Source organism: Drosophila subobscura, chromosome J (genome assembly GCF_008121235.1).
Source record: "Drosophila subobscura isolate 14011-0131.10 chromosome J, UCBerk_Dsub_1.0, whole genome shotgun sequence".
NCBI lineage: Eukaryota > Metazoa > Arthropoda > Insecta > Diptera > Drosophilidae > Drosophila > Drosophila subobscura.
In genome coordinates this window covers 20,187,910-20,211,942 of record NC_048532.1, presented here as the reverse complement: position 1 = coordinate 20,211,942, position 24,033 = coordinate 20,187,910, and the positions used below count along the sequence as shown (strand labels likewise).

The following is a 24,033-nucleotide window of genomic DNA, read 5'->3' as shown; positions in this document are numbered from 1 at the left end:
TTTTTCACGTTTTCGACACTGGTGAATTGGACAAGAGGGTGACGCAATATTTATTAAAATTAGCAAGTTCGTAACCAAGGTCGTGTGGTGGGATATAATACTGTTTGTATTTAGAGTCTCTCCCGATCATTCCACTCTACTTACATAAAAGAAAACAACCAAATTTTCAAGCTGAACTGTGTTAAAATTCTTGAGGGTCGACAATGGGTTAATCGTTCTCTCGACTATTATTGCTCGATTATCGTATGTGACTCATTTGACCACTTGTTGCTGAAACCTATCGACTACCCGCTAAACAGCATTTCAAATTTGAACTTCTTGCGCTTTACATAAGCGATTTATTCGCTTCAAGCATTCAAATGAATTAGTTCTGCTGTATAGTGTCTGGAATTTAGCATGGTAAATTGTTATACTTGGCACAGTAGCTACACCTGTATAGTACACCTGCTTTATCGGTTAATAAAAGGCGTGAAATTCATAAAGCTTTTTTGATGCCCAGCATAGATAAGAAATTGAGTACACCTTGGGGTTCACCTGATGATGATAACGTAAACAAGCGACAAACTTCATTTTATTATTAAACATGAACGAAACAAATATTTTGTGTGTGTTGCTGTATTTCGGCTTAAACCTGTGGCTGTGGGCTACGCTATCTTTCGGTTTTCCGATAAGTTTTGGACGGTCTATCAGTGGGCAGATTAAGTTTTAGTTTTATCAGCATATTGATAGTCGCATAGCCGCTGGGCGGTCGCTGCCTCAGAAGTCCGTGAGTCGTCATGACCAGTCAAGCGATTGCCGTTCCTGGAGCGGGAGCTTCGATTCCAGCACCGATGGAGAACAGCAGTGCAAACAGCGGAAACGGAAATTTAGAAATCGGAAGCGATGCTTGGCTGCAACAGGTCGTGGTCTACGACTGGCAGCCCGCGGAGATTCTCGGCCAGAATGTCGAGTCCATGCAGCTCATTGTGGCCACTTTTTGGTGTGTTCTCGTGGCCCGCGTTGCCACACAGAAGCTCTGCCCCCGCTCCAGTCCCAGTGTCGGCTATGCCGTGGAATTTCTCCTCATCGTTCCGCCCGTGGTTCTGCTGGCTACGGTGGCCAGTGATTACTGCACCCACATCCTGCTGCTGATGCTCATCTGCTCGCTGTGGTTCCTGTTCCGCAGTCAGGCATTGCAGCGCGCATGCGCCCGCAGCCAGTTCGACTTAGGCGGCACGCGGCCCACGGTGTTCACTCTGGTCCGTGCCCTGACCCACCTGATTACCGCCGTCTGCATACTGGCCATCGACTTTCAGAGCTTCCATCGGCCTTACCGCAAGAGCCGAACGTTCGGGGCGAAGCTGATGGACACGGGCATCGGACTGTTTGTCGTCACCATGGGTCTGGTGTCGCATCGAACGCGGCACACCAAAGACCTTCGCCGGAGCTTGGTTTACGCTGCGCTGCCGCTGCTGCTGCTGGGACTGGCGCGGACCGTGGCACTGCTGATCGTGGGCTATGGCCAGGATGAGCACGAGTACGGACGCGACATGAACGCGTTCTTTACGCTCGGACTGACGAAGTTGTTCGGCTCGCTGGCCAGCTTACTGGCACGCCGGGATGTGCACCTTCTGCCACTGGGCTTGGGTAAGTTTGTGTCCCAGCCTGACGCAAAAAGATGATAATTTTAGTCCCGGTTTAGGTCTCCTCGTGGTCCACCAGATGGGCCTGAGTGTCTTCGGTTTCTCCGACTACGTGATGGATGAGGATGTGCCGCGTGAGACGTTGTTTAGCGCCAACCGTGAGGGTTTGGTGTCGCTGCCCGGCTTCGTGGCCATGTACCTGCTGTCCATTTTCCTCAGCCGCTGGCTCATGTCCGCCACGCTGCTCAGCTACTCGGAGATGGTCAAGAAGCTGCGGCGACTGCTCCTCCTGGTGCTGATACTGTGGAGCCTGTTCGCGGCGAGTGCCTTCGCCATTGGCATCTCCCGGGTGACGTGCAACTTTGGCTACGTCGTCTGGACACTCTCCATCATATGCACCATTATGTGGCTCGGCCTGTTTGGCGTGGACTTTGTCATAGACAGTGTCCTGCCCTGGGATGCGCATGGCCAGGCAGTCGATAGCCAGGAGAAGGGCCAGCTGCTGGAGTCGGCAGAGGGAGAGGGCCAGGCCTCAGCTAGGATCGGCAGCTTTGCCATCTGCCAGTCCCTCAACCTGAACGGTTTGACATTCTTTCTGCTGGCCAACCTCTTGACGGGTGGGGTCAACATATTCCTCAAGCCAGAGGATCGCAGCCAAGCTGAATCGGTGCTCATTCTGCTCGCCTACATGTTTCTGGCCACCAAGGCGGTCCACGTGCTGCTCCAGCGAGGTGTCCGCCTGGCCTGAGTGTTCTGAGGCCTTCTGTGATTTTTCCATTGAATTTTACCTTGAATTTGCATTAGTTTATGTTTGTTTTATCAGTAAATACCTTAAGGTTAGTTAATAAATAATGATTTCTAATTGCATTCCCCCTACAACTGTGAAAACAGCAAAGTGACCGGCAACAAAAAGTACAATTTATTATCTCTACGAGTCGATATGGAGGTGTAGGCCCGATAAGAAGTGTTTAGTTTCTGCGAAGTGCTAAAATTATAATCTTAAGTTTTGCTTAATCGATGGGGTGTCATTTTAGACAGCAATATTAACTTTTTATTACATTCTAACCTGTTGCCTTGCCTTTCCTTGCAGATAAGCAGATACATAGATAACTTGACATTTCAAACATACAGTCATCGATAGTCATTTCGTAACCGTTTCTACTGATCATATTAGTGCTGCAAAGCTATCGATTTTTCTTCGCTGCCCAACACTCTGCGGCAAGATTAAAACTCTGATTTCTGATTGGAACAAATGTGGCTCAAACAACAGGTTTTTACCTGTTTCTTCGTTGCGGGGTGCAGCGGGGAAAGCAGCAATGTTATGGCTCAAACGCCACTCTTTTCCGTGTCCATGGCAACTCCACCGTTTAGTTGTCAACACAAGGGGCCAAAGCGAAAAAAGAAGTGAAAATTTCTCTGGCCAAAATGTTTGTTTACCTGAGTAAAAAGGTAATTTAACTAATTTTACTTGATAAATGGCTATAAATGAATACTATTTTGTGTGCAGATTGCCATTCCCAACAATGTCAAGCTCAATTGCATTGCCTGGAACAAGGAGGAGGGCTACATTGCGGTGGCCGGCTCCGAGGGTCTGCTGAAAGTCTTGAAATTGGATCAAGGTAAAGGTATGGGAATATATTTGGCTAATATTAACTTTCTCACATCTACCCTTTAGGTTCTAACGGCCAAAGTAAAGGTGGACTGGCTGCCGTCTCCAATTTGTCCATGAATCAGACCCTGGATGGCCACAAGGAGTCTGTTCGGGTCGTCACCTGGAACGATGCACAGCAGAAGCTGACTTCGTCGGACACAGACGGCGTCATCATGGTCTGGATGCTGTACAAAGGCTCGTGGTATGAGGAGATGACCAACGATCGAAAGAAATCCACGGTGGCCAGCATGAGTTGGACCTCGGACGGGGCCAAAATCTGCATTGTCTACGAGGACGGGGCCATTATTGTGGGCTCCGTGGATGGCAATCGTATCTTTGGCAAGGAACTCAAGGGCACCCACCTCACCGGCGTGCAGTGGAGTCCCGACAATCGTCTCATTCTCTTTGCCCTGGCCAATGGCGAGTGCCATCTGTACGACAATCAGGGAAACTTTGCCGTGAGCATCAGTGATTAGAGTCAGACTTAGAGTAATCCCCTGACTAATCCTCTCTCTCGTGTATCCTTAGATGAAGCTCAACATTCAGTGCGTGCGACTCAATGGGTCTAACGCGTCTCGGGTGCAGCGCATTGCCAGCATCTGTTGGTTCAGCGGTCGCTCCTCCAGTCGCCGCAACCGACCCGTTCTGGCCATCTGCTATGAGAGCGGCAAGGTGCAGATAATGCGCAATGAAAACGATGATGGTAAGTGCGAGGATGAAGGCAAAACTTCTGCCCAGACGTTAATTTTGCATCCACTTACGCGCAGATCCCGCCATCTTTGACACCAAAATGCGGAATGTGGATGCAAAGTGGAATCATGACGGCTCCGTTCTGGCCATCTGTGGCACCACGCTGGAGACGCCAGTGCCGCCAGCACAGCGTGACAATAACCAGGTGTGCTTCTACTCACCGCTGGGGAGGATCTATCGCACGCTGAAGGTGCCAGGGAGTGACATTACTTCGCTCAGCTGGGAGGGCAAATCGCTGCGCATTGCCATGGCCGTGGACTCGTTCATTTACTTTGCCAACATCCGGCCGGACTACATTTGGTGTTACTTTGAGAAGACGGTCGTCTTTCTAAACAGCAACAGCAGCAGCGGCAATGGCGTCAGGGAGACGCCCATGAGCGTGATCACCTTCTGGAATACGGTCTCCAATCAGAGCTTTCTGAAGGAGGTGGAGCCAACGCTGTGCCTGGCTGCCAGCAGCGAGCATTGCGTGCTGGGCGTGGAGTGTGTCAGCAGCAACATCAAGGAGATTGCTCTGAGCACGCTGGAGAATCGCAGCAATACGGCTGACGACAAGGTGTATCAGCTGCTGCTCTGCAACTCCATTGGCACCACTGTGGATTGTGAGTTGAAGTTAATTTGGAACTACGTTCGTGTATGCTTCAATCTTTCTCTTTTACCCCAGCCAAGTACACGGACATCAGACCCAGCTTTGTGGGCATCAACTCGAGCTATGTGGCCATCGCCTCGCAGGAGGAGATCCTCATCTGGCACTATCACACGCCCAAGAGCGCCTCCAATCTGCAGAGCGTGAAGGCGCGCAAGGAGAAACGTTTTCACATCGACGACACCCCCACGGGCGTGGAAATGGCCAAGGATCTGATGCTCGGCAGCAGCAGCACTGGCACCGGAGAGGCTCATTCGCATCGTCGCATCAGCGATCCCATTTGTGCCCTGGCTCTGTCCGAGAAGCTGCTGCTGGTGGCCCGTGAATCGGGCGCCATCAACGAGTACAGCATTGCCAATGTGGCGCTGCGGAATCGCCACATGATGAGCTCCAAGGTGTACAAGATGGCCATCAACTGCAATTCCACGTGAGTTCTGAGATGTTTCCCTGAGCTGCCTCAATTCACACATTTCCTTTCAGTCGTGCGGCCATCATAGACCACATGGGGGTCATGACGTTGCTGGATCTGGACGACAATCGTGAGACGCAGCTGAACTTTAGTCGCGTAGAGCGCAAGGACGTGTGGGCCGTGAGCTGGGCCAAGGACAATCCGCTGCTGCTGGCGCTGATGGAGAAGACGCGCATGTACATCTTTCGCGGCAACGATCCCGAGGAGCCCATCTCCTGCTCTGGCTACATATGCACCTTTGAGGATCTGGAGATCACCAGCGTCCTGCTGGACGACATCATAAGCATTGGCGAGCTGCAGAACTCTTCGCACATCATTCAGCTGCGCGTCAAGTCGCTGCGCGACACTGACGACCTCCTGGAGCATGTCGGACTCGAGGATGCCAAGCAGTTCATCGAGGACAATCCCCATCCACGCTTGTGGCGCCTGCTGGCCGAGTCAGCGCTGAAAAAACTCGAGCTGGACACGGCCGAGAATGCGTTTGTGCGGTGCGCCAATTATCCGGGCATCAAGCTGATCAAGCGGCTGCGCACCATCAACACGCAGGAGCTGCAGCGTGCCGAAGTGGCCGCCTTCTACGGGGAGTTCGAGGAGGCCGAGAAGCTCTACTTGGACGCAGATCGCAGGGATCTGGCAATTGAGCTGCGCATGACGCTGTGTGATTGGTTCCGGGTGGTGCAACTCTACCGCATGGGCGGCTCGGGCGTCTCCGATCAGCAAATGGAGACGGCCTGGCGCGAGATCGGACATCACTTTGCGAACCTCAGGTCGTGGGAGAGCGCCAAGGAGTACTACGACAAGTCGCACTACATCGAGGGCTTCATGGATGCCCTGTACCATCTGGAGCAGTTCGACGAGCTGGAGCAGTGCGTGGAGAAGCTGCCGGAGAAGAGTCCGCTGCTGCCCAAGCTGGCGGAGATGCTGGCCTCTGTGGGCATGTGCGCGGAGGCAGTGCAGGCGCATCTGCGTTTCGGTGACCAAAAGGCTGCCGTCAACACGTGCGTGAATCTCCGCCAGTGGGGCGAGGCCGTGGAACTGGCCCAGAAGTATCAGATGCCGCAGGTGAACACGCTGATTGCCAAGCACGCGGCGCAGCTGCTGAACGAGGGACGCCTCACCGAGGCCATTGAGATGCAGCGCAATGCCGGACGCCACCTGGATGCGGCTCGCCTACTCGCTCAGCTGGCAGAGCGCGAGCTGGAGAAGCGAGCACCGATGCTGCGCATCAAGAAGATTTACATTCTGGCCGCCCTGCTTGCCGAGCAGCACCTCAAGGCGGTAGCCACGCCCGAAATCGATTATGCCAGTGGCCGGAACACGCTCCTGGACTCGATCAGCCTGGAGGATGCCGCCTGCATTGAGCGCATGTGGCACTGCGCCGAGGCTTATCACTTTATGCTGCTGGCCCAGCGACAGCTGCGCTTTGGGATCATCCACAGTGCCCTCACCACGGCCATCCGCCTGCGGGAGTACGAGGATGTGCTGCCCCTGGAGGACATCTACTGCCTGGCGGCACTTGCCAGTTGTGCGGACAGGGCGTTCGGTACCTGCTCCAAGGCATTCCTGAAGCTGGAGACCCTCAGCCATCTGCCCGAGAAGACTCTGCAGGAGTACGAGCAGCTGGCGCGGAGCATCTTCTCCAAGTACGATCCAGAGGACGCCGATTTGGACACGGTCCCCTGCTATTCCTGCGGCGTACCCGTGCCCGACAGCTCGCCCGCCTGCATGGAGTGTGGTGCCCGGTTCCCGGCCTGCATCTCCTCGGGAAAGCCCATTCTGCAGCCGACAAACAACATTTGGATATGCACCACTTGCCACCACTGTGCCTCGCCCGTGGAGATCTCGCGACATCGGGCGTGCCCCTTGTGCCACAGTTTGATTGCCTCCATGGCGGTGTAAATGTAACTCGCAGCGGAATTCTGCAATAATAAAATAATCATAGGTTAGAACAAGTTTAAAAATCGCGCCTACTTCACGATACTTTGCTTATCGATAGAACTATCATGTAATTGAGTGCTCGATATCGTATTGCATTTATGAGCAGGCATCAGTATATTTCTATTATCTTTTAAGTTTTAACCTTATTTTGCCAGCAATGCAGCAAAAGAAAGTCATGAAAACTAGCTCATCTTGTGGAGAATTGAATGAATTTTCAAGTAAAATTACACTTTTAAAGCTGAGATGCCTAACCGTCTGCTAATATTAAACAGAAGATCAAAGTCGAGGAAAATGATTTATATGTATATGTATATTTACGGTATAATTTGATAATGAGACCGTACATTTCGGTATATCTTTGAGGATAATGCGGTATATTTCATTATTAAGTCCGCGGTCACACTGTTCGCAACTCACGCTTCGCGAGTCAAATTTTTTAAATTGTTAAATTAATTCAATACGCTGATGAACAATTGTATGCGTATGCGTGCGTAAATAAAATAAATAAAAGTTGCCGCTGGGCTGCGAATAAGCTTGATTTCAGCGACTAAATTGAAGTGCATTTCGGAACTGCGTCACGTCGTGTCGTGCGTTTTGTTGTTGTTCTTTGGGTTGGGTTTATAAGTAGAAATACTTATTTTTAAACAAATTCGTGAAGGGTACGCTACGATCACATAAATAAAGTATGTACATAATGTGTACATAATTGCAGCATTTGTGGTGTAGCGGAAAGTTTCGTGCCAAAAGAAATGATCAAAACGAGTTTCAGTTTGAGTGCGAATCTGTGTAGTAGTGGATAAAAGAAAACAATTCGCACAGCTTGGCGAGATGTTGTAAGCATTTAAAAATATATTCATTCGGCGAATGAAAGGTGCCAGTGCCATCCGAAATAAATCAGCCAGGTCGCTGGAAACCACGAAAGCAAAACGTGTAAACTAATTGAGTGTAAATTGAGTGCATTCCTTGCCTGCAGTGCAGTTGTTTTGAGTGGAGGAACAAAGGCACGCCAGGCCCCAGGCCACTAAACTGTGGTTAATGTAAGTAAAACCAGTTAATTTTAATGCCTTTTGGTTATACAAATAAGTGAAGCTCTTGAAATGTGACACATTCTTCGCCATTTATAGGGTTTACGAAAGTTCCAGTTGGCTTTTGAGTGTGTTTATTGGCCTCTTGATTGTGTGCATGCCTGTGTGTGTGTCAATTAGCGCTTTCGAGCACTCCAAGAACAGTTAAACCTGTTCTGGTTTTCTCTTTCTTCTGCGCCTTCTTCTTGTGGTTTTTGGCCTTTCTTTCTTCTGCCTTTGATTTCGCCCACTCCACTCTCTTTCGTTTTCTTTATCTTGCATTAAATTGGCAATATTATGAATTCGCCCTCTCTTTCTATTCAGCACAGCAGTATTCCCCAGCCGCCGACAGCCCGCATCCTCTGCGTTTCGTTCCCGAATCTGCGGAAGCTTCCAGCGGGGCTGCATCTGCCTTCAAGTAGATTCAATGGGAACGCTGCCAGCATATCTGTATGATATATGAATGTACTGTGTGTATGTGTGTGTCTGTGTCTGCAGCCTAGAATGAAATATTAATTCAGTGGTTTGGTTACGCACATACAGATCATACATACAGACTCTTCAGCCCTCTCTCACTCTCTCTCTGGGTGGTGGCGGGCTACAGGGTGTCTACGCCAGCCGCTGGCCGGTATCTAATCTAATGGCTTGTTGTTAAATATATAGATATACAGAATACATACATATGTATGTATGTACATACATACATATATAGATTATAGCTTGTGTACATACTATAAATGAATGACTGCTGATTGTCATACTGTGCCTTAGCTTCCTTTCGACACTGGGGAATCCCATTTGAAGGCTGGAATCCTATGCTGAAGTGCAATTCTTTTTAATTTCCCCACCTTGTTTTTTCCTTAACCAATCCTCATAATTTTCGACATTGACAATGAAGCTTCATCAGCATTCATTCGTTCATTATCATTATCATTATGTTAATGATCATGAGCATTTGCATGGTGCATGGTGCATGTGTGACTGACGCCCGTTTAGGACTTGAGCTTAAAAGTGCAATGCACGGCAGAAAAATCAACACAAGCAGTTACAAAGAGGTGAAAGATAACTTGAGCATGCCGCAGTGTAGATACTCTTTTAAGCTTAAAGCCAGTTATCAATTAAGAAGCTATCAATCTGTGAATGATGGAAACAATATTCAACAGAGCACATGTTCGGTTAATATTCATTACCGTCTCTGTGTAACAAATAGCTTATCCAAACCCAAATACCCACTGCTTGCGTATAAAAGTAAGAAATGTGCTGAAACGAGCACTAAACAGAGCACTCCCCATACTCGTGTGTGTGTCGTCGGTCTGGTATGCACCAGAATAAACCTTCAAGGGGAGTGGTTTGCAGGGGTGCCGAGTGTACACAACGTACTTTATTCGATATTGCTCTGGAGCACTGATGACAGCGGAAGGGTGCGTCTGTAGTGTTGCAAGATGAGGCAGGAGTCTCCTCCATTATCCATTACGCGACGCTCTAAAAGTTACCGAAGGACTCGTAGGATGGAGCCTCCACTGTCAGTTTTCTTTTTCCTGATGGATTATCCAACATGGTTGCAGGTTGCAGTTGCAGTGCACTGATTATGCAAAATGCACTTCTTGATGGCTGTCTGGTGGTGGCACATGTACTATACATATCTTCTGTCATGGCATGCCGTCGCGTGGCGTGGGTTCCACCTATTTCTAGTGTCTCTGTGGGGTGTTCGTTCAGCTGAAAAGCTGTTGCAAATAAATCTAGGAAACTTTGGGGCTGGAAATGTGAGAACCCCGTGCTAATTGGCCAATACTACGGGGCTACATTTACGGGTAAAGAGGTGTTTGTTGTCTGTATGCGAAATGAATTTGGAAAGCTGGCACAAAGCGTCTAGAAATTATTGTTGGCTGTCGCTGCCGCTGACGTGGCTGTACATCTGTTTTCATATTGTACTTTGGATCTACATATAATGGAAGTTTTGATGTCATCGCTTTACACACTTTGAATAATTGTCAAGTTCGAATGGTTCCCAAAATGCTTCCATTAAGCGGGATTTATTTGTGAATTAAGTTCGGAATATATTGCTAGGCAAAGTTCATGTTAGCTCTGAAATCAAATTCCTTTAGTTTTATACGAGTAACAGCACAGCCTTTGGCTCACGTTCTGCGGCCAAAACAATTGTTGATTATTATTATTAAAATTTTTGCATTTGTTTGTGTGTTTTTCCAAATGTGTTTTATCAGCGTTTTGGCTTGGCATTAAATTACCAACAAGTGTGGATATGAAACATTTGCGTTGCCTGTGGCGGATTCACACTTGAGATTAAGATTGAGTTGTGTTTTTCTAAGACTTTGATTTCCATATCCTAAGTAAAGCCTGAAGCTGGAATAATGTGTGTCTTATATACTGAACACATGTGTAAATGTGCACATAGTACATACATACATATATATTTAAATGGAATAAAGTACAACCTTCTTTGTTTGAGCTTTAATCAACTGCGCAATACTGAGGGAGTGTACTGAGTAGTGTATATGCCAGAGTTGGATATCCCGTCTCCAGCCAGAACACAACCCACACACGACAAGATAATGAGCATGTAAACACAATATGTCTGAGATATATTTATATATACATATGTAAAAGGAACACAAAGACAATACTTTGCCAAAGGTTGTGCCTTCGATAATCATAAAAACGAATAATGTATTCTACAGATGGAAAACTTTTGATGTTGTCTAAGAATTTATTTTCGATCTCTCAATTACACATTTCCTTCTATTAGTAGTCAAGTGCTTTTCCTACGAAGTGGGCCCTCCACCTCGAGGGGACTAGTCATAAATATATGTAAGTGCTATAGAAAGTAGGGAAGACAAGGAACAGGCAGATTGGCAAGCTTTTAATGAACTGAGGTGTTACTTATCAATTTACCATCCTTCGCTTATTAAGTACCCTATCAGCAATCATTCGTAGTGATTCATTAACGCGTATTATGTGTATTTGTGCAAACAAAAAGGAGGGCAGACACTGCGACGAGTGCAAGTCAACAGAGGAGTGGAATTAGAAACCCTCAAGATTCGGAAAACCACTCCCGCAGGCAGCCAACGAGTCTCACCAGCAACAGCTAATATAAAGATGTAGCATTTCCTTTAGTAATCGAACTGTGTTCGAAGAAAATAATTGAATCAATGAATAAACATAACCGAGATATCAGTTGGAGTGCGTAATGATTCATGGAAGCCAGATGCTGTCCATAATGAATCGATGAATGAATGGAATAGTCAATGTAGCAGATATTAACATGCACGTTTTTCCATTGAAAATAGTCCCACACACCTTTGTGTATCTCTCTCTATACGTCTATATGTGTCTCATATACAGATAAACATAAATACAGATAGTTTTCCTCTAAGCGTCTAGCCGTCGAGATTCGCGTGAGTCATTCACGACATTTTCATTTGCCTCACAATATCAACAGATTGTTTAAACAAATAAGTATCTACATAAATGGCAAATGCAAACTTGTTTTTTCCTTATAAATTATTTGCTTTTCTCTCAGTTTCATAATTAATGCGGAAAAACGAATGCAATAATGGGAAAAGTGTAAGGGAAAGGTATGAATATATTGAATCATGTTCGAGCTAGAATGTAAAAATATTATCTCTGGGATTCCTATTCTTATCTTCTAGGAGATAAAAGTATTAAGCACTCGTGAGAGTGGTGCTACACCCCAGTAGATAAATCTGTAAATTCTCATAATTCTCCCTCTGTTTGCCGTTCCGTTGAATCCAATTACTAGCCACTGGCACTACCCAGAGAGCAGCTATATTATTATCATTATATGTATATTCTATGACACTCTCGAGTCCATGACCGGATTACGCATCCTACCATCCACGGCTTGTCCATTTATTTGTTTACACTCGTTTGTGTGAGGGGGTAACATTGAATTAGTCATCAAGACACATGCTATGAGGATTATTAGTTCTTATCACCTTTCAGCTATCGTTTCAAATCTCTGTCGTAGCTGTTGTCCGGGTGGAAGGAAGAGCCGAGTCGCTGATTATTGCCTGTGACCTGTCGATTTCAAGGGTTTCTAATGAAAAAAAAGATTATATTTACAATTAGGAGATTGTGTTCTAGAATTTATTATCAATTTTTAAAGTTTTTTATTGCTATTGAAAACAGAAATAAAGATAATGCGCCTTTGAATGGTGATTAGAGTGGTTTTGCTTTTGTTAATAGTGAAGTGGAGTGTCTGAATAATACAAATTATAAAATATAAATATAATTTGTATTATTTATTTGGAGCTACAAGCAGCCGCTACTTTGTCCATCAAAATTCCGTTGTTCTTTTGCTCTAATTGAATTTTTTATAACATTGTGACCCTTGCTCGTGCTACCGCTACCCCGCCACAGGTAGTCCCTTTGTGGCGCCACTTGGCAGTGGCAACAGCACACGCGATTTCTGGGCTAATGACAGCCTTGGCAGTGAACGAAACGAACTGATGTTTGTTGATGTTTCAACTACACACAGAAAAAAAGCACTGAGAAAGTGATATTACTTGATCCTACAGTAAAATCCTAAGAGTTCACTGCCGGAATGGATGTAAATAAAGATTAAATTCTAATAAATTCCTCGAGTGTTTCTTTTTTCTGTGTTACTTTTCGCGGAGTGTACGTGTATGGGAATGGCCAGCAGAGTGTCGAAGCAGACTGGCGGGGAGTGCTACAGATGTGCCCGAACTGACGATTAAATGATTCAGATTTGCACTGCTTTCCCCCACTTCCCCCCTTCGCTGTTGCTGTGACGTCTTGGTCTGCCACAAGCCAACAATTAGCGTTAGAAATTACATTATAAAATGGAGATATGGGAGCACAATGGAATGGGAGGGAGAGCCCTAATTGCAGGCATTTTCCGCAAATGAAAAACGACATTATTGGGGCATGCTTCATGTAACAACAGACTGTAATCACGAATGGGGAAAAGGGCTGACTCTCTCTCTGTACACATTTATGTGTACCGAATGTATATCCGGATCGAATCTTATGCAATATATTCGGTAATTGAATCCCAAGAAGTGGCCCCTTGGCACCCTTTCGCAGAGGTAGACTTGACCCTGTTTACACATTGGATTGCTCGGGTTGCTCGATTGTAATCGGAGGCATCTACCAACCAACGAATTGCCCCTGAATGTGAATGCTTTGCTGGATCATGGATCATGGATGATGAGGCTTCTGTTCTGTGTTGTTTTGTGTCTGTGGATAAGGATTCCACTTGCCAGTTGCCACTTGCTGAATGATCACTGAATCAACATAAACAGAGTGAATATTTAATGATTCATTTGCTGCTGTTGCTGCTGTTGCTGTTGCTGCTGGGTTCTGGTGTAGATCCCATCCCTCCGAAGTGCGTATGCGGTGGCCTGCAATTGGGGGCAACAAAGGCCCCACAGCTGCCACAATCGCTGCTGCAGCGGAAATGTTTTGCTGCTGCTGCTGCTGAATGCTGCCTCTCCTCCATTTATCATTGAATAAATTGCAAAATAAATATACAAGCAAAAGTAATAATAATAATAATAAATGCAATCACGCAGGCCGCGGGAAGAGCAAGTGGCTGCTGTCCACCCACCCAAGTGGAATGGATTGAAAGAAAAACATTTATATATGATGCATATAGGCGATATTTATCTGATCGATTTGGAATGGAATATCTTGTGTTGTGTGCTCTCTCTCTCTCTCTCTCTCTCTGTGTACTGTGAATTTTGAAAATTCCGGCATTTATTCTTGTTGAGGCCAAAGATTCCGTGCTGCTGCGAGATTTGGCATCAACGAAAATAGATGCCCAAATGGAACTGCACAAAAATTGTACCCCCTGAGGGGTAGGCGAGTGTCAGCGTGTGTGTGTCTTTGTGTTTTGTGTTTGTTTCAGTGTATAATTATATTTCTTTCTGCTCTGCCACTGCTCCTGCTCTAGAGCAGCATGCGCAGACGTATCTGAAACACCAACTCCTGCACGCTTTTCTTCAGGAGTATCACCATGGACAGTGCGAAGCCCAGGAGGCTGAGGCAAAACAGCCAAGGCGTGGCCAGGGCCACTGTGAGAAAGACAAGAGTGTCGGGGCCGCGGGCATTGGCCATGCACCACAGCAAATGGCGCTGGGTGCTGCGCAGCCTGAACTTGTTGTTCCACAATCGCAGGCACACCGATCCGACGTTTTCGGTGAGGCCCACTGTCCGCGTGGTCAGGCACAGTGTCGAGTGGCACAGCACCTGCAGCACCAGCAACATGCCCTTGACCACAGCGGTCTGCGAGGCGCGATGGTATGTTGCCACCAAACGCTCACGATGCTCCGGCTTGAATTTCGACAGCACAAGATCGAGGAGAGACTTCGAAGGGCTGACTGTGGGTGGTGGGCGGCTGCTGAGCTCCTCCGTTTCCGAGTCTGTTTCAATGCGGTCTGCCTGGCTCGGGCTCCGGCTCGGGCTCTGACAGAGGCAGGGATCCTGCTCCTTCACCTCGTTGGGCATCTTCAAGGAGTCGCCCTCGTAGTAATTGCTGTGCGTGGATCTGGCGGTGCTCGCATAAGGTGCTCCTGTCCGGTGGGATGTGGGCTGCTGGCTTCCCAGCCCGGCCATCTGTGGCACAGCATTGAATCTGGAGGGAGGCAAAGAAGTCTCAGTTATGTGTGTGGATGTAGTCTGTGATCTTGCCACTTACCCATCTGAATCTCCCCTCTGAATGGGGGACAAGGACCCATTGCGACCCATTGTGCGGGAGAGCAGGGGAATGGTGTGAATATTATTAAGAAATGGCATCGAATTGAGTCCATCCTTGTCAGTGGTACCGGGACCTTCGCCCTGCTGCTGCTGCTGCTGCGGCTGCTCATTCGAGTTGAAGGATTCAAAGAATCCAAAGGTCCTCTGTGTACGGGTGAAAGTGGAACGTGGATTGTTCATCGTTGCTAATTTCTTTCTTCTTCTGTTTTTAGACTCTGTGTGGAAATATTTATCTTTTGCCAATTATTTTCCCAAAAAAAATTCGGATTTTTGTTTTACTTTTTATTCGAGCTGCTTTCAATATCTGCTGCTGCTGCTGTTGCTGCTGCCTCTGTGTTGATATTAAATGATTTTACTAACAGTTTGAAATGATTTAAAAGGATAATTCAAGGCACACTTTGATGCACACAAAAAAGGGTAAAGGCAAACCTTTCTAACTTTTGTTTTTCTTTTGCAGTTTCAGTAGTGGCGGAGGAAGACTTTCCATCATGTTTCGGTTAATGCTATTTGGATGGCTGTTGGCCTGTATGGCACTGCTGGTCCACTCGGAGCTCACCGAATTGGATGGCCCCAATATATGCAAGCGGCGCGAGAGGTGAGTAGTCCACTCGGAAGTCTAATCTCAGACTAATGATCTCCATGAACATTCCCTTAGCTACCCCGTTGAAGTGGTCTACACGGAACTGCAGTCGTACCAGGAGCGTGGCTCCAATTGGTGCCTCACCATACCACCACGCTGCTCCACGTATCGCATCAAGAATCGTATCGTAAACAAGACCAAGACCATCATGAAGAATCGCATTGTGCGTGACTGCTGCGGTGAGTGGGAGGGGCTCCTCTCTTTGCAAATAGTTTGCTAATTTAATAGATACATTTTAGATGGCTACGTGTCCAGCGGCGGGGAGTGCGTGCCCCACTGTACGGACCATTGCGAGCACGGCAGATGCATTGCCCCGAGAAGTGCAAGTGCGATCATGGCTATGGCGGCCCTGCCTGTGATATAAGTTCGTTGAACCATTTGATTCCTCTTTCTAAACCCCTAGCCCCCCTCCTAACCCTATTTTATTTTTGTTTTTTGTGTGTCGAAATCTGTACAATGAAACGCCTTGGGGTGGGTGCCTCTGGGGTGTCCCCTTTTGCTTAATTCCTCAAACGAAAGCCCTTGCAGAGTGCTCTGACAGAGCAGATTCAGGGCTAGCCATGAGTTATACATTCCGAATACTGTAAATGCCAGAACAGGGGGATAAAACATAGGGAAAAGTAGAGAAAAACAGGAGCATAGCAAACACCAAGAAGGGAAAAGGACAGGCCACACAATATGTACACACAGGAGGATGAGGATCGGGAGGGCATGCCGCCCATCAGCATTCCCACATTCGGGATACCCAATGAGCCCGAGCTGCTGGACGTGTATGAGCTCTACCGCCCATCGATGGGCACGCGGCGGCTGGTCAGTGAGCAGAATCGTGAGCTCTACCCAGAGGCCTTCATCGAACACGAGCGACTGGGCACATTGGCGGATCTGTGCGTGCGGGCGCTGGCCAAGAGCCAGGGCACTGTGCACATTGCAGTGCTCGTGCGGGAGGATCCGCTGGAGCTGCGCATCCACTACGACTCCATTGACGTGGATCTGCCGCTGCAGGAGTGCTTCTTCGTGGAGGACTTGCGTTATTGGCGGCGCGTGGTGCTGGCCAAGAGCTCGGACAAGTCGCTGGCGCTGAAGAAGCTCTCGGAGTACGACTGGCGGGGCAAGGGAATCAGCATCAAGTACGTGGAACTGGTGGAGGCATGTCCGGCCGCCTTCTGGCCGGAGCACGAGATGGCCGCGCTGGCGGCACTCGTTCGGGAGCATGTCCGCACCATGGACATCCGCCATCTGCAGTCCCACACGGAGGAGAGCTTCCAGCATCAGATGGAGAGCAGCGGCTCAGAGCCGGAAGTGACGTCGGAGGAAACCGAGGAGCTGTTCATTTCCAGTGATGAGCGCAACACCTCATCACTGTTGTCCGATGAGCAGGAGGAGGAGGGCTCCGATGAGCAGTCTGCAGTGGAGAAGGAGGAGCAGCAGCAGTCCGCGTCGAAGCTCAAGCAGCCAAGAATCATGTTTAATGAAATGCTAAACGACGAGGAGCCAGAGGAAGCTGCGGACGGACAGGCTGAGGCTGGCTCCATTCGGCAGGATCGACGCATGGGGCGTGCTGTCCGCAATGAAGTGCGCCAGCAGCTGCGGGACATGCAGGCGGCCAGGAGGGAGCAGCACGAGCAGCGGATGCGCCGTCGTTCCATTATGCGCAAGAAACCCGTTGAGGAGCCGCCAAAGAAGCGGCGCAAGAGCCGCAAGACGACCATGGGAGTCTTCAACATGAAGGTGGAGGGCGAAAAGGAGGACGTCGAGGAGAAGATCGTGGACAAGCGCCACAAGGAGAAGCTGCTGAAGCGCATCAAACGCTACGACTACCCCGCGGAGCACTGCCACCACATCGACCTCAGCTTTGTGCGCTTCTTCGATAATCTCGTGTCGCTGACACTCGAGTTCCTGGGGCCACACATGGGTCGCGACTACCACAAGCGTCACCTGCGCTTCTCCGTGGAGGATATGCTGCGGCTGGCCAGGGGTCTCCAGGCACTCGACAAGCTGCAGATCTTTCGCCTGCGCAACAGCCGCATGGACCAGTTCAAGCTGCACGCCCTGTGCGGTGGCCTCAAGGACCTGAAGGCTTTGGAAGTGATTGACTTTGGCTACGACGAGATATCCGACGAAAGTGGCGCCACCTTGGGCACCCTACTGCAGCGGGAGAACATGCTGAAGGCCCTGGAGCTGGAGTATAATCATCTGGACCTGAAGGCGGCCTCGGCCATTGGGGCCGCTCTGCTGCAGCAGCACCAGGCTGGAGGGACGACGCACCTGCAGTACCTGGGCCTGGCCCACAATCGAATAAGCGACAAGGCACTGTCCACGCTCGTCCACTACATCACGGGCACCGAGCATGTGCAGGAGCTCAATGTGTCGGCCATTACGGCCCGCAAGGAGGCGGTGGCCGAGAGTCTTGGCTACCTGCTGCGCAACCATCCGCCACTGCGGCGACTGGACATGGCAGCCATTCCGCTGAACGGCGCGGTGGGACGGAGACTTATCTGCGCCCTGGAGCGCAACCAGAAGGTCACGCACTTTGACTGCCGCGGCTGCGACCTGGACAGCGACGAGGAGTTCGAGGCAGCCATCATAGTGAGGCGCAACAGCTTCCAGAGGGATCACGCGTACATCGGGGACGAGACCAAAACGGAGCAGGACATACGGGAGCACTTCAAGAGCATCAAGCACCCGCTGCTGCAGAAGCTCGAGGACGAAAGGCTACGCCAGTCGGAGTGCCTCAAGGCGCGTCCCTCTCTGATCAGCACGCCCAGTACGCTCAGTGTGAGGTCCCTGGCGGAGGAAAAGGAGGAGGCCCAAGAGTACGACATTTGGGCAGAGTTGGGCATCAAAACGAAAGTCTCTGTTCCTCAAGAGGTAGAGGCTTCCGTGTCCAGCCGCAGCAGCGTGTCCGAGCAGGGTCCCTTTCGCTTTGATCCAAATAGCTTCGACTTGGAGCAGTTCCGGGAGCACATTCAACATCCGGGCATCGGCAACCGCTATTACTACTTCAAGAGCCGCAGGCAACAAAGCTGAACATCCATTTAGGGAGTGTTCATTATTTGTTAGTTCAATTTGATCCAAATCTGAAGTCGTTAGGAGCAGATCCAAACAACACAAAAAACGTTTATCGTTTAGGCTTCCAAGTGGGACTATTAAAGTGTGTTTAAATTAGCAGTTAAAATATGTTAACTGTAGGAATATGAATGGAATTATTAGCTGTGTTAAACCTCTGCAAGGGCGTGCCATCATCGGCCTGCCGTTGATATGCACCACCTCTTTATAACCGTAGTCTATCTGTTGCTGCCTTAATCTCCGTATCTGCCATGTACCTATGTATATAATTGTTGTATGTGCTTGTTTGTAGCTTTATTTGCATTTAATCTTTGATTTTGAGTCGAAATCTTAGTCTAACCAAGAGCACACACACCACACACACACACCCAACCAATCCTTATTCACACCCAACCAAACACGCAGTTCCCCCCGCAGAAGCAATGTTTATTCACACACGACACGTTCTTGGAGGAGTACTCCTGGTCGTGCCGTGGCTTAGTCGCCAGCAAAGCAAAGCAAAGATCAAGAGCAAGTTAAAGCAGCCACTAACTGTCCAAGCACCCCGTGTAACGTGTCCCAAGTTCTGTACAAAGAGAGAGAAAGATCGAGAGAGAGCTTCTGCTAATTGTCTCTAACTTTTTGCACGTCAGATTGTCCGCCTGGCTGGTACGGACGGAACTGCTCGATGCAGTGCGACTGCCTGAACAATGCCCTCTGCGAGCCCTTCAGCGGGGAGTGCGAGTGCGCCAAGGGCTATACGGGCGCCAGGTGTGCCGATGTCTGTCCGGAGGGACGCTTTGGCGCCAACTGCATCGAGGAGTGCCGCTGCGAGAATGGTGGCAAGTGCCATCACGTCTCTGGCGAGTGCTCCTGTGCGCCCGGTTTCACGGGCCCCCTGTAAGTGTCCACCAGATCGTGGCCAGCGAGACGAGATTCCCCATACTAATCTCCCTCCCAACCAGATGCGATATGCGCTGTCCAGACGGAAAGCACGGAGCACAGTGCCAGCAGGATTGTCCCTGCCAGAACGACGGCAAGTGCGAGCCGGAGAGCGGTGCCTGCATCTGTAATCCGGGCTGGTCGGGTGACGTGTGCGCCAACAAGTGTCCCGTGGGCAGCTATGGCCCCGGCTGTGAGCTCTCCTGCGAGTGCTACAAGGGAGCTCCGTGCCATCACATCAGCGGACAATGCGAGTGTCCACCTGGCTATCTGGGGGAGCGCTGCTTCGACGAGTGCCCCCTGAACACCTTCGGCCTGAACTGCACCCAGAACTGTAGCTGCGAGAACGACGCAACCTGTGACCGGGCCACCGGTGTCTGCATCTGCAACGCGGGCTGGCGCGGGGATCGGTGCGAGGAGCGTATCTGCCCGACGGACAAGTTCGGGCCGGACTGCAACCAAACCTGCGAGTGCGACATGGAGCACACGGAGCTGTGTCATCCAGAGACGGGACGTTGTCAGTGCAGCATTGGCTGGAGCAGCGCCCAGTGCACGCGGCCCTGCACCTTCCTGCGCTACGGCCTCAACTGCGAGCAGACGTGCAACTGCAAGAACGGCGCAAAGTGCTCCCCAGTGAATGGAACGTGCTTGTGCGCTGCCGGCTTCCAGGGACCCACTTGCGAGGAGAGCTGCGCACCAGGGACCTTTGGACAGGACTGCGCCCTGCGCTGCGACTGCCAGAACGGAGCCAAGTGTGTGCCGGAGACGGGACAGTGCCTTTGCACTGCCGGCTGGAAGAACATCAAGTGCGACAGGCCCTGCGATCTGAATCACTATGGGCAGGACTGCCGCAGCGTGTGCGACTGCCACAACAATGCCGCGTGCAATCCGCAGAACGGCAGCTGCACCTGTGCGGCCGGCTGGATGGGCGAACGATGCGAGCGGAAGTGCGATGCGGGCAAATTCGGCCACGAGTGCAGTCAGAAGTGCCAGTGCGATCAGCACAACAGCCTGGCCTGCGATGCCACCAACGGGCGTTGCGTCTGCAAGCAGGATTGGGGAGGTACAATATTCGGAATCCCGTTCACCCTTCCACGCCCGCCTCTCACCTCAAATCATTAGCTCCCATTTTATCATAAATCAATAAGGAAAAGCTCCCTCCCAATCGAATCCCTGCAGGATGGTGTCCCCTTCTAACAGATAGATCATGGCCAACTAACAAATTGCACTCATCCATCGCATCCCATTATGTATCCCCCCATCTATCGTCTATCATTTTTGCATGCATGTCGTTTGGTTTTTACAAAATTTTAATTAGCTTTTTCTGGTTTTGCACTCGTGTGTTTCTGTTTCTGTTTCTGGTTTATATTTTGTCGTCCCGTTGTCCTTGTTGTCTGATGGCCAACACCCAAGGCGTTCATTGCGAGACCAACTGTCGGACCGGTTACTATGGTGAAAATTGTGATAAAGTTTGCAGATGCCTCAACAATTCATCCTGCGATCCGGACAACGGCAACTGCATCTGCTCACCCGGCTGGACCGGCACCGACTGCAGCGAACCCTGCCCGACTGGATTCTATGGCATGGAGTGCAAGGAGCGTTGCCCAGAAATATTGCATGGTAAGTTGTGTCAATAAATGAATTATCCAGCAGCTAACACTCCCCTTGCTTTGTAGGTAACAAGAGCTGTGACCACATCACCGGAGAGATACTCTGCCGCACTGGATATCTGGGCCTCACCTGCGAGCATCCGTGCCCCGCTGGACTCTATGGCCCCGGCTGCAAGCTCAAGTGCAACTGCGAGCATGGCGGCGAGTGCAACCATGTGAGTGGCCAGTGCCAGTGCCTGCCCGGCTGGACGGGGGCCAACTGCAACGAGTCCTGTCCCACAGACACGTACGGCCAGGGATGTGCCCAGCGCTGCCGCTGCCTGCACCACAAGGTCTGTCGCAAGAACGATGGCATGTGCATCTGCGAGACCGGCTGGACCGGCACCCGCTGCGATGAGGTGTGCCCAGAGGGCTTCTACGGCGAGCACTGCATGAACGCCTGTGCGTGTCCATCGGCCAATTTCCAGTGCCATGCGGCGAACGGTTGCGTGTGCCGCAGCGGCTACACCGGCGAGAACTGTGACGAGCTGATTGCATCCCAGCGCATAGCCGAGGCCAACGATGAATGTGAGTCATTCCTTAAGCCCATGACATTCCCCTTATTAATCGACTTTCTTCTCTAATCATCCATGTGTTCCAGCAGCGGGACGAGCGAGCGTTGCCCTCACCCTGGTGCTACTCACGCTCTTCGCCTGCATTATATTCGCAGTCTTCTTCTACTACCGAAGGAGGGTTTCCAATCTGAAAACGGAGATCGCTCACGTGCATTACACACACGACACGGCAACCACCTGGCCGCCCAGCAATCACAACTTTGATAATCCCGTGTACGGCATGCAGGCAGAGACGCGCCTACTGCAGAACAATGCGCGAAAGATGAACAACTTGGACCAGAGGAGCACGTTGAGCACAGAATACAGCGGTGACGACTCCAATGCCAGTGGCAGAGGTAAGATCGGATATATCTACATGCGTCTCTGGTTGTTGGCTAACGATTTCATGTGTCCATCTACAGTGGGTAGCTACTCGATCAATTATAACCACGATCTGCTGAACAAGAACCTTAATGCGGACCTAACGAATCCGAACGTGTACAATGAGTCGCTGAAGGAGGAGCATGTCTACGATGAGATCAAGCACAAAGAGGGCTACAAAGATCCCGGTAAGTTGTCAGATAATTCTCACCAGACTTTTCTCGACGCTTTTCCAACTAATCATGTATTCCACATTTGCATACATTTTGGCCAAAATCAGTGAAAATTTATAGCAAGATTTTGTTTCCAGAGGGTAAGCGGGCGATGCTGAGTATTTTGAGTGCTTTGTCTGGACCATTTTTATTCAGTCCTGTCCATTGTCAAATGTGAACGAAACTTAGTTTCCAGAGTTTGATAACTAAAACGATTTCTTCTTTATATCTTTTCATAGGGGAATACGATCATCTGGACTACTCACGACCAAGCACTTCGCAGAAGCCCCACTATCATCGTATGAACGACACCATGCTCAACATCAATCACGATGAGGAGAAACCCAACAACCTGAAGAACATGACGGTGCTGCTGACGAAGCCAGAGCCACCCACAGAGCCAGAGCCGCAGCACGAGAGTTTCGATAACACCAACATTGACAATGTGTCGACTGCCTCGCCCAGCTCCAGTCCGGAGTTCCGCAAATAAGCAAGCACCACACACACACCTTTACACCCAACAGTCACGTGGATAAGTTTAAGTTGCAACTGCTGCGAACCATGATATTTTAAAGGGTCTGCATCTTAGCCTAATTTATTCGATAGCATTTTAGTTATGTATTTTGTCTGTCTCTTCGTAGAATGAGCGTCTTGCATTCGATATATTTGTATGTAAAATTGTTTCATTTCTCGTCAATTCGTTCAGAATATGTCATAGGAGTAAGATGTGCATGCTCAATTGTAATTGTAAATTGTTAATCAGGGGGCCCTATACAACCCAGAGTGTCGGCCTGACTTTTGTAAATGTCTTTCGTTTTATACATACACCTTTGCTCATTATGCTCATTCAATTCATTATACACAAAAACGACTTATATCCTAAGTGAATACGTATACAATTAAGTACCTATACACCTCTTCCTGTTAAGAAACGATTGTGCATTGGATGTCTGTCTCCAAGAGAAGCTGCCCCATATCGAAGGTTGCAATAATTTTAAATACGAGTAATTACAAATTGATATCAATAGCATGTTAAGCATACGGTATTTATATTTTTAATAAGACACATATTTGTAGAACTGAATTCGCGGGGGAAGTGTTGAACAAATTGGGGGTACAAAATATTGTATTTTAATTGTCTGTAATATGAAAACGATTGGCCAAAATTGTTTGAAATGTTTTTTAGATCGAATATTTACACGTAGCTTAAATATTGGTATTTTTTGTAATACATCAAATTGTTTTCAAGTTGTAATCCAAATATTTTAATTCAAAATATGTATGTATGTATGTAGTGGATAGATTACTGTTCATATAGATAATCGGTCTTAGGAAGGCGAAGATATCAAATAAAAGATGTATGGATATTTTAACAAAAATCGATTGTGTTTATTTTGGGATTGGGAACGACAAAACAAAAAAAATTGCGATTAAGAAAAAAAATATCAAATTTCATAGCAACCAGCTTTTGGCACCGTGCACATCGCAATTTCATAGGAACCAAATGTTGACACTGTGAAAATTGCAATTTCGTAGCAACCAGCTTTTGAAACGGTGGAAAACATGGAAACCAGTTACCTTCTGCTGATTTCTGTTCGCCTGGTACTTGGTCTGAAAATGTTCCAGTTTTCGGCCATTTGAGCGAAGCAATTTCAAAAGTTCACCGTGGCGCCACAACACTGAGCGGTCGATTCTCGAACTACACTATTTTAGT

The 24,033-nt window shown here is 48.9% G+C and overlaps 5 protein-coding genes across 6 annotated transcripts; 4 read left to right on the top strand and 1 right to left on the bottom strand.

Annotated features, from left to right (window-relative positions):
- The first annotated feature begins 584 nt into the window (after positions 1-584).
- Positions 585-2,484, top strand: LOC117893563 (uncharacterized protein At4g17910). Its single transcript, XM_034800232.1, has 2 exons — positions 585-1,626; positions 1,682-2,484. The coding sequence occupies exons 1-2, from the start codon at positions 777-779 to the stop codon at positions 2,368-2,370; spliced, it is 1,539 nt and encodes a 512-aa protein (XP_034656123.1). The 5' UTR covers positions 585-776; the 3' UTR covers positions 2,371-2,484.
- Positions 2,485-2,890: 406 nt separating this feature from the next.
- Positions 2,891-7,112, top strand: LOC117893554 (WD repeat-containing protein 35). Of its 2 annotated transcripts, none has more exons than XM_034800210.1 (7): positions 2,891-3,071; positions 3,130-3,241; positions 3,319-3,731; positions 3,802-3,976; positions 4,041-4,625; positions 4,688-5,096; positions 5,150-7,112. In XM_034800210.1, the coding sequence occupies exons 1-7, from the start codon at positions 3,048-3,050 to the stop codon at positions 7,035-7,037; spliced, it is 3,606 nt and encodes a 1,201-aa protein (XP_034656101.1). In that variant the 5' UTR covers positions 2,891-3,047; the 3' UTR covers positions 7,038-7,112. The 2 variants fall into 2 exon arrangements, with proteins under 2 accessions (XP_034656101.1, XP_034656100.1); XM_034800209.1 differs by having other exon boundaries at positions 3,298-3,731.
- A 363-nt stretch (positions 7,113-7,475) lies between these two features.
- LOC117893556 (protein draper) lies at positions 7,476-23,658 on the top strand. The gene is given in 13 exon segments (XM_034800218.1): positions 7,476-8,113; positions 15,354-15,491; positions 15,552-15,715; positions 15,776-15,844; positions 15,847-15,900; positions 19,235-19,481; positions 19,547-20,586; positions 20,937-21,143; positions 21,200-21,700; positions 21,777-22,082; positions 22,149-22,295; positions 22,388-22,420; positions 22,559-23,658. Coding segments are annotated over 12 exon segments (3,126 nt in total). The 5' UTR covers positions 7,476-8,113; positions 15,354-15,384; the 3' UTR covers positions 22,810-23,658.
- LOC117893569 lies at positions 13,783-15,298 on the bottom strand. The gene is made up of 3 exons (XM_034800240.1): positions 15,176-15,298; positions 14,838-15,111; positions 13,783-14,774 (listed from the first exon to the last, which is right to left on the bottom strand). Exons 2-3 carry the CDS (start codon positions 15,074-15,076, stop codon positions 14,090-14,092), a joined length of 924 nt encoding a protein of 307 aa, XP_034656131.1. The 5' UTR covers positions 15,077-15,111; positions 15,176-15,298; the 3' UTR covers positions 13,783-14,089.
- Positions 15,989-18,679, top strand: LOC117893558. Its single transcript, XM_034800220.1, has one exon. The coding sequence runs from the start codon at positions 16,215-16,217 to the stop codon at positions 18,561-18,563; it is 2,349 nt and encodes a 782-aa protein (XP_034656111.1). The 5' UTR covers positions 15,989-16,214; the 3' UTR covers positions 18,564-18,679.
- Positions 23,659-24,033: the final 375 nt, after the last annotated feature.